The sequence below is a fragment of the Phycodurus eques genome, chromosome 19 (assembly GCF_024500275.1).
Source record: "Phycodurus eques isolate BA_2022a chromosome 19, UOR_Pequ_1.1, whole genome shotgun sequence".
In the NCBI taxonomy this organism is placed as follows: domain Eukaryota; kingdom Metazoa; phylum Chordata; class Actinopteri; order Syngnathiformes; family Syngnathidae; genus Phycodurus; species Phycodurus eques.
Genome location: NC_084543.1, coordinates 14742841 through 14752760, shown reverse-complemented (window position 1 = coordinate 14752760; position 9920 = coordinate 14742841). Strand labels below are relative to the sequence as shown.

At 39.7% G+C, this 9920-nt stretch overlaps 1 protein-coding gene across 4 annotated transcripts; it reads right to left on the bottom strand.

Annotated features, from left to right (window-relative positions):
* Nucleotides 1-838: 838 nt before the first annotated feature.
* LOC133417834 (zinc finger protein OZF-like) lies at nucleotides 839-9444 on the bottom strand. 4 transcript variants are annotated; one of them, XM_061705977.1, is made up of 7 exons: nucleotides 9206-9444; nucleotides 8892-9094; nucleotides 8728-8814; nucleotides 8516-8614; nucleotides 4993-5103; nucleotides 4355-4915; nucleotides 839-4268 (listed from the first exon to the last, which is right to left on the bottom strand). In XM_061705977.1, the coding sequence occupies exons 6-7, from the start codon at nucleotides 4369-4371 to the stop codon at nucleotides 2720-2722; spliced, it is 1566 nt and encodes a 521-aa protein (XP_061561961.1). In that variant the 5' UTR covers nucleotides 4372-4915; nucleotides 4993-5103; nucleotides 8516-8614; nucleotides 8728-8814; nucleotides 8892-9094; nucleotides 9206-9444; the 3' UTR covers nucleotides 839-2719. The 4 variants fall into 4 exon arrangements, with proteins under 4 accessions (XP_061561961.1, XP_061561959.1, XP_061561960.1 ...); XM_061705975.1 differs by having other exon boundaries at nucleotides 839-4915; XM_061705978.1 differs by lacking the exon at nucleotides 839-4268 and having other exon boundaries at nucleotides 4300-4915.
* Nucleotides 9445-9920: the final 476 nt, after the last annotated feature.

Genomic DNA, 9920 nt, shown 5'->3' with positions numbered 1-9920 from the left:
TTTCGTCCCGGAAATGGATTTTTTTAGGACGTCATGAAAAATTGTACCGGTGGCCTGATTTTTTTTTTGGGGGGGGGGCGAACTTTTCAGCTCTAAATTACACTATCAAAATCAAATGGGTTAGGCAATTCCTCCAATGTCCAGCATCTGTATGGAACTGCATCCCCCAGATGTTGTTTCTCCCGTTGGTGGTCTAAAGTTTATTTTGCACTTTTAATTAAAACAAAATTCCCTTAAACTGTATTTACTTTATAAGCAAATGCTACTTACTATCCTGGAAACTTAATGTACAAACAAAACTTTACTCCTCATTGATTCATCATATGGAACAATAGACGAACTCTATAAGCATAAGTCAATCTTTCTACAACGCTGGTTTGACGTTGACATCCAGTTAGTCAATTATTTAACCAAAATGGATAGTTTGTACATATACTGAATTTCCTAATCACTGTGGTTGCCCAGTTTCTCCCAAAGACTTTTCTATTGTGTTTGATGACATGATGACATCCCTCCCCCTCCATGTATCATTGCACTCTTCAGAAGCTCCTAAATCAGTCAAACTTCAGATGCATGCTTTACAGGCAACAGCGGGAATAAGAACAGAGTAATTCGTCATTTCTACCAGCAAGAACATTTGGACACACCTCCTGCATTTTCATACTGGTCTACCTTTGCAGGAAACATCAATTGGGAAAAGGTTTGGTTCCTGCCACATACATTTTTCATCACAAACAAAATTAAAGAGATTTCTTATAAAATGACAGATTTTATCCAACCAATTACTACCTGCAAAGCTTTCAGAAAGATAGATACCAACTGTGGAAACAAACATCGGTCCATTTATTGTGATCTTGTCCATACACAAAGCAGTTGATCATATTTAACCCCACTACTCCTTGCTTTGGAAAAATGTGGTATTATTGAATATGATGACCGCCCGCTCACAATTTTATTTAACTTTATTATCAAAATTATACATTCATAGATTTACATTTACACATAAGAAAACAAACTCCTTTGAGCTTTATATATATATATATATATATATATATAGGAAAACTATTTCCCATCCATATCGAATTGTATGAACCAAAAAGCTGTAAAATCATTTTATAAACTTTACAACATACATTGTCTTATGTAATCTGTTTCATGTCATTTTTTTTTCTGTCCTCTGTAACCTCCTTGGCATGTTGTGAAATGGATAATTTCATTTGAAAAGGTCACTGACTGACGAAAACATTTCCTCAACAAATAAGTGATATATAATTGTGATACTTTTTGCACGTCTACACTGCTATTTTTGCCCATTCATGGTTAGCAATGAACTCCAACTCTTTCGGGTTGGAGGGTCTGCAAGCCATCAGCCTGATCTTCAGCTCCCTCCGTACATTCTCAATTGGATTCACGTCAGGACTCTGGCTGGGCCACAGCAAAATGTTAGTTTTTCTCCGCTAACCATTTCGTCACTACTTTTGTGATGTGCTGTGGGTTGTTGTCATGCTGAAATCTCCACTGGTGCGCAAGGCCAAGTTTCAAAATTTCCATCCCTTTATTCATATTTTCAGTGCAGAAAATGCACAAATTGATTTATGATTCAGTTTGGTCCATAATATCAGTCTTACAGAAACACACTAATACATACAGTATTTTCTACAATGGTTTTCAGTGTTTTTTAATACATTTAAATGTTTAGAAATTAAATACTATACTGTCTTTAGTACATCATTCACTGTAACTTTACGAAATCCCAGCTGACAGCGAGTATGCTTTGAATAATCATGGGTGTCAAACTAATTTTTGTGACGAGCCACATCGCAGTTATGGTTCCACTCGGAGGGCCGTTATGGCTGCAACCCCATATGAATGTATGATTGCCTCATATTATTACATACACACAAATTAATGGATAATTATTTTTGAAATCAAAAGCCAGTAAAAACAGTTTTTTATTTTAAAAGTGGGGTTGGTAATAAAAAATCTGTGTGAAGCCAATTTGGTATTTTAGCAAGAAACACAAAGTCGATGCACGCGCTCGAAGGCCACATAAAATGATGTGGCGGGCCAGATCTGGCCCCCGGGCCACCAGTTTGACACCTGTGGTTTAAATAGTCAGCTCTCATTGTTTTCAGTATGTGTTTGCCTGGTGATTGTAAGGTAGCATGCCTCCTTAACCCCAAATATGGACGTGCTTGCATGCATAGAGTCCGTTAATAAACCAAGGAGTCCCTGTATTAGTTTGTCTTTGTTAGTCTTAAAGGTCACAATATTTTCGCTATTTAGACCTCCATAGAGTACCTCTCTAACATGGACTTAATTTAAAAGTGTCAATTTCATTAAAAATAAAAAACACCTCGATTTTGTCATATGAGTGTCCAAAAAAAGGCCCGTCGGACAGCTACTTCTATTTTGGATCCGTTTTGTCCATATTTGGATAAGACTGCCCCCTTTCTTCTGATTGGTTGCCTCCGTGTAGAAGACCCACTTGTTGAGAGCATACGTGTTTGTTATGTTGACAGTGCTGGCTCGGGAGTGGAGAGATTGGCTAGTGATGTAGATAAACTCGAGAAATTCGTATGACCTGATTTCAGGCCTCTCGGGAGAAAAACGTCTGAAACTCAGAAATACGTGGATGATTTAAATTCATATTTCACATGTCTACTGAGGCACCATAGAACCAATATTACATCGAAAAATGTGGTAAAATATGGCACCTTTAACTTGTAGACGTATGCACAAGCTTCTTGTGCCTAATCATGCTGTAGCGTTTTGGGAAAGCCTTGATGCAGATGTCGCATACAAACAGCTTCTTGCCTGAATGATTCTTAGAATGCTCATTAAGTAACCCAATTGTGACAAAGCCCTTTCCGCATGTATCACATTTGAACGGTCGTTCAGTGGAGTGGTGCATGAGAATGTGCTTCTTCCTCTCAGTAGCTGACAAGAAAGACTTGTTACAATCAAGAGCTGTGCATTTTAAAGGTCTCTCTCCTGTGTGGATCAACCTATGTCTTGCGATGTTTGATGCTGAGAGCGTCTTCCCGCAGTCCGGGCACAGGTGGCGTATCAGTTCCTTGAGGTGTTTCCGCCTCTGGTGCTGTATCAGAGCTCCTTTCTCTTTAAAGGATGTCTCACACTCAGTGCAGAAGTATTTCTTTTCGTTTTTTGACTCACTGTGGAGGAAACGCTGGTGCCGCAGCAGATTGGGCTTCTGGGAGAAGGTTTTCCCACACTCTCCACAGAGATAGGGTTTTTCCTTTGTGTGAACCCTTTGATGCGACATAAGATCGTAGTCACCTCTAAATCTTAAAGCACAAACATTGCACTGGAATGGCAGATGACCAGTGTCCCTCCATTCGTGTCTGATTAAATACTCAAGCCTGGAGAATGTTTTGGGGCAGTTATTACATTTAAAGGGTTTGCTAATTTTGTGGAAATGTTGATAATGTCTGCGCAAGGGCTTAAAAAGAGTGAAGGACTCTTCACATCGAGTACACTGAAACCCAGTGTGGGAGGCCTTATGCCTTTCTAATGTAGTTGCATCTTTTAAGACTTTCCTGCACACGCTGCAGTAGAGTTCGTTGTGGGTCCGTTTGTGGGCTTCCAGTGACTGGTTGTACCTGAAGGCCTTCTCGCAACGGTCACATTTATAAAGATCATGGCCCGGCCTAAGATCTACCGGGTGCTGAGCATAGTCGTAACATTTTCTTACTAAATGCGTCTTCAGGGATGAGAATAGTTTAAACCTGGTATTGCATTGTAGGCAGGTATACTGACCGTCTGGGAAGTGAGTTCTTATGTGAGTTTTCAGATTGATGCTCACTTGCTCATTGCAGATGAAGCACTTGACTTGACAAGACTTTTTTTGAGGAACTTTGTTTTGGCTGGCGATTCGCTTTGTGCTGGTAGCTGCTGAAGATTTGTCTTCATTTGTGACCTCATTTAAGAAGTCGGGAGATGAAATGACAGGAGTCACATCGTCACCAGAGTAGTCAGACCATGAACTTTGATTACTCTGAGAGTCCTCATCTGAATAGAAAGACCAGGAGGAATATTCGCTTCCATTGTCCTCATTGTCAGAGTAATCGGAAGGTCTCATCACAGATGCTTTTATTTGACTGGAAACAGCTTTGTGAATAGGGAGATCCTCTTTACCATCAAGTCCTTTTTTCTCTTCCACCAAAATCATTTTCCTCTTTAGTCCTCGGTTCAGACGCACAGGTCGAAACTGCAATGACCCCGCAAGTGGTTTCCCTTGAACACAGCTATCCATTTGAGGACAAGAGACATCATTAATTTGACTTTTGACATTTTCTTTACTGTTGGTGATTTCGTCTGAATCACATTCTACCGTTTCATGAGCTTCATCAATCTCTATCCTGAGCTGATCCCTTTTGGTTGTTTTAGATTCTCTATGTCGAGAAGATTTGCAAGCATAGGTCTCCTGCAAGCAATGATCTTTTACTGCAGCACACTTGAGAGCAGACATGATGTAGGCGCCATCCGAGGAAATATCTGTAAAGTGACAAAAGGTTTGGTGCTTAATTAATTACTTACTCAAATAGTAGTTCACCATCCAATGACTACACAAAATACCTGGCTTACTAAGTCTAAGATGTACATTAGTAGCCCTTTACAAAGACAAGAAACCAAATATGGTAACTTAAACAGTAGGTGGGAGAAGCCAATCAATTGGCAAATCAGATTGCAAAATTTGAAAAACAAAAGGTCTAATTATGTTTTTTTATTTTTTTTATTTACAGTTTTAAATAATTGAAAAAGACTTCCCACTGTGTCCTAGTTGGCTGTGGTTCTTGTGATACTGAAGCAGAGTTCTAAGCTCATCACAGCTACATATGGACTTCAAGCAGTCTCCCAGAACAGAGGACACCTCACCACAAGTGGAGGCAACCTAAATGAAAATAAATGTGTTTGCGAGTACAGTATAACCAATGTCTTTGTAATATATTTACATTTTATTGTACGTACCTGTTGGAAGGTTTTCCCAGGAAGAAATGCCTGAAGTCTAGACAGAAAGAGCTCCATTAGGCACTGAAGAGTCTTGTTATATGATGGGCCAAACTCCTTGGGAAAAACATTCTGAAGACAAGAAACATAACATGTTTAGTCCCGAGGAATTTAACAGAAAAAAAAGATGCTAATGTTTTCAAAATACTGTTATTAGATTTACATTCTCTGAGTGAAATTGCAAATGTCGTATGAGAATTCTGATCACAACAAAATACACACAGTTGTAACAAAAAGTAGTGAACCCTTTGAATTTCCTGGATTTCTGCAGAAAGTGATCATAAAATGTGATCTGATCTTTGTCACAACAATAGACAAACAAAGTATGCTTAAACTAATACCAGTAAACTATTGGACACACCATGTAAACATTGCAGGGCTGAAAAGGTATGTGAACCCCTAAGTTACTGACTTCTCACAGAGCTAATCGGAGTCACCTAACTTAAGTTTGATCAATATAAAGAGATTGGTGGCATTAGTTAAAGCTGGCCTACAAAAAAAAAAAAAAAAAAACACGCAGGAGATTTGAGTTTTGTATTCTAAAGAAGCATTGCCTGATGTGAACCATGCCATGTACAAATGAGCTCTCACGAGACCTTCATCCATTCATTTTCCGTACTGCTTACTGCTTATTGCACTATTAAGAATTATTAACTTACAAGGTTGCTGGAAAGGGTTACAAAAAGTACAGTGGAACCTCGGTTCACGAACGCCCTTGTTCAGTAATAAATCAGGTTTTGGCCAAATATCGGTTCTGTTCAGGAACCATCCATCCATCCATTTTCAACACCGCTTATCCTGGTTAGGGTCACGGGGCGCTGGAGCCTATCCCAGCTGACTTTAAAAGCTTAACTTGTTCAAAACTGTGTGCCCAAATTTCCGCCCTCTAACCTTTGCCTTCAACTTATTTGCCGGTGGTGGAAAATATCAAAGTTAAAAAAAATATCCCAAAAATGGACAGGGCTCATTCATATAAACCCCCTAAATTCATTTGAAACAGTGCTGTCTGTATCGATATGTGCTGTTTCTACCCCACTGTGTCAGTAAAGACTAGGGTATGGAGTTCAATGCCTGGATGAGGTTATGTTGGAAATTAAAAAAAAAAAAAATTATAAACAAAAAAATAAACCTGAACATACCGATGTAGTCAATTCGGTGTGATATGTTCCTACAGATATGTTCCATAATTCCAGATATGTTCCATAGTTCCATAATTTGAAACTATTTTAATTTTTAATTTGAAATAGGGCGGCACGGTAGCGGACTGGTTAGAGCGTTTGCCTCACAGTTCTGAGGACCGGGGTTCAATCCCCGCCCCCGCCTGTGTGGAGTTTGCATGTTCTCCCCGTGCCTGCGTGGGTTTTCTCCGGGCACTCCGGTTTCCTCCCACATCCCAAAAACATCCATGAAAATTGGAGACTCTAAATTGCCCGTAGGTGTGCATGTGAGTGCGAATGGTTGTTTGTTTGTATGTGCCCTGCGATTGGCTGGCAACCAGTTCAGGGTGTACCCCGCCTCCTGCCCGATGACAGCTGGGATAGGCTCCAGCATGCCCGCGACCCTGGTGAGGAGAAAGCGGCTCAGAAAATGGATGGATGGATGGATGTTCCTACAGTACACTGTCCTTTCCTATGTTCGAAAGGAAGCACCTTTTTATCTCTTTCTGACCATATGATGCATTCCCCAAAAGTTAAGGAAAGGTGGTATCAAGTTTAAAATACTGTAGTTACTTATAAGATTTGACTTTCCAGAGAGGCCTTATGTGACATGCTCAAAAACAAAAGCACTGAATGGCCGGAGAGAAGATCTGTGTATTTCCGATCGATTGCTATTTCTAAAGGACCCAGATGTCTGTCACAGCTAATTTGAAATTGATTATGTCGAACCGAATCTGAAATGATCAAACAATGTGAAAATATATCATTTGCATTATCATTACGGACAAAATCTTACATTCATTTTCAAGTTTATTGAAGTATCCAAACTAATAAATTCAATTTCAAATTCCATCCATCCATCCATCCATTTTCTGAGCCGCTTATCCTCACAAGGGTCGCGGGAGTGCTGGAGCCTATCCCAGCTATCATCGGGCAGGAGGCGGGCGACACCCTGAACTGTTTGCCAGCCAATCGCAGGGCACATACAAACAAACAACCATCCGCACTCACATTCACACCTACGGGCAATTTAGAGACTTGAATTAACCTACCATGCATGTCTTTGGGATGTGGGAGGAAACCGGAGTGCCCGGAGATAACCCATGCAGGCACGGGGAGAACATGCAAACTCCACACAGACGGGGGCGGGGATTGAACCCCGGTCCTCAGAACTGTGTGGCAAACGCTCTAACCAGTCGCCTACCGTGCCGCCCAATTTCAAATTAAAAATTAGAATAGTTTCAAATTATGGCATTCAGATTCACTTTTTAAATGCAATGTTTCAAATTTTAAAAAAAAATATATATAATTATGTTATTCAAATTCATTTTTTTAAAACAATTATTAAAGTTTCGAAATTCAAATATAAATGACTCAAATTCAGTTCCCGGTGGCAGATATTTCAGCCCATAGATTCGTTCCAGACCTACCAGCAACAGGTGAAAATCTGCAATACAGAGAGAGACCATACAAAAACTTTCTTCCCCAATAGTTTTACGCCTCCCGCATGTTTTAAACACAATTAGAGGTATAAAAAGACACTTTCAAAAACACATTGTAGAAAAATATTGTATGTATTGTAGTGTGTGGGTGTAAGCTAGATGAATGTGCCTTTTAAGAGGCAGGGCATCGTGGGGTTCCATTTGATGTCGGCAAGTCTGTTTGTGAGTGTCGAGGCTTGAGCTGTGGCCAACAGCAGCCCCTGCATGCGTGTGCTCATTGTTTGTGTTTTAATGTTCCCCCTGCATTAAAAAAAAATGGCCAAACAGTATATTGTGACTGTGGCTCTTTCCCACATGCAAGGCCATTACAGAGTTGGTATACTGTAAAAAAATAAAAAAAACATAATAAATGGCTTAAACTTCCATGAAATAGCAGGGGTGAGAACGATGAAAAGCAATATGGCAGAGAACACTTAAGTCCAAAGGTTTCCCATATTTTTTCTTGCAGCTGAAAAGCTCTAAATAATATCTTTCCATTTTGACTGTTTCAATGGGTTGATTTCTCACCCAACTATTAGACAATAACATACTGTCATCTTCAGCTCTGTGTTAAAATGTTCGTCACTTGCAAATTGTATCCATTAAAATGTTAATTATAAACCTGCAATTGGCTGGTGTCCAATTCAGGTTGTACTCCGCCTCTCAACCAGAGATGGCTGGGATAGCTTCCAGCATGCCCACAAACCAAGTGAGGATAAGCGGTACGGAAAATGGATGGATGTTACTGAAAACTCTCTTTTGTTCAGAAATAAAATTCAAGCCAGCAGATCCTCATTATGACGTGTATCGCCCCAAACCTGTCCATTTTACAGCATTGACACTTACAAGAAAAAAGTTTTTCCTCTCAGCAGGATTGTTGAGCAAGTGTTTCACAAAATCCACAAAAGTTGAGCATGGATCATCATGGCCATTTGCAGAAGAGGTCTATGAGACATTGTGAAACCTCATGAGCAGCAGAAATAAGGAGACTCGTGCAATGAAGTCATATGAACTTCAAATGGGGTGACTTTAAACTCATCTCAATTGCATTTGAATACCTTGACAAGGATGTTCATCCTGTCCAGGTGTTGCTCCATAACATTGAAATTAGCCTTTTCTTCCAACTGACATAACTCCAGGATTTGCTAAAATCATTAAAGAATTGAATTATGTGTATGAATATAATTACAAGTTGACTAGTACAATACTACTGTGACAGTACCTGTGCTCTGAGGCCCAGGATGAGTTGCGTCCGCTGACTGTTTGTAAGCAGCTCTGGAACAAGCTCTGTAACCATGGAAACAAAATCCTCGAGCATCCCATAATCAGCCACAACTCGTTGCTCTATGGTCTGCCAGATTGCTGCAGATACGAGTTGAATTGGTGACACCAGGAGGCGCAAAGCAGAGACAGGAAGTTGCACACCTAAATTACGTATAAGAACATTAAACATTTTCAATTACATCAGAATACCATACACTAATTGTATGTAAAGTAACGCATGTGCACTGATAGTTTTTTTTAAATGAAATGTACCTGTATTCATTTTATTTCACTTCGAGTTCAGTCCGTAAATGTCACCCCCCCTCCAAAAAAAAAGTAGCTTCTTCCTTCAACTCCACACGTCAGTTATTAAAAATGTCAGTATTTCAAAGCATATTGTTACCGTTAGCTAAAATACTTCTGTACTTACTGTACAGTATAAACAAATCCCAAAACCATGAAACTAGCTACTCAACGTTCTATTGACGACGTTCATTCGTCCGACGATATTGTGTGTCCGGCTTGCCTTCTCACACTGTAAGCATAGGTTCCGCCCCTCACAAGTCCACTTCAGCACATTTCAGGAACAAAAGCATATCATTGGAAAAGTATAAAATTGCTTACTAACATCATTATTGTACACTGGGTAATTTCATATCACTATTTATTAATCGTAAGACTCAAGGGCAGGCGGAAACGATCACGTGTCAAGTACGTCGCAATTGCCCACGTGCAGATGTGAAAATAACACACAAGTAGTTTACGTCATTACTCCCGGGAGTAAAAAATACTTTGTCGTTAATGTATGTACAATAAATATGTTTGTAACTACTAATCATCAAACTTTTTTTACGGAATGGACACTATATAATAATCCGCCATATGCGGAACATCACGTGACCAAAAACCGGTGAAAAGATTGTAGCGAACTTCCTATGTATACTGCGATGGCGACCATTACTACAGGTTGACGGGCATGTTGGTTTGA

Bases quoted from the DNA above. Each gene is read 5' to 3' on its own strand.
- LOC133417834 (XM_061705975.1), bottom strand. From the start codon at position 4,492: ATGTCTGCTCTCAAGTGTGCTGCAGTAAAAGATCATTGCTTGCAGGAG.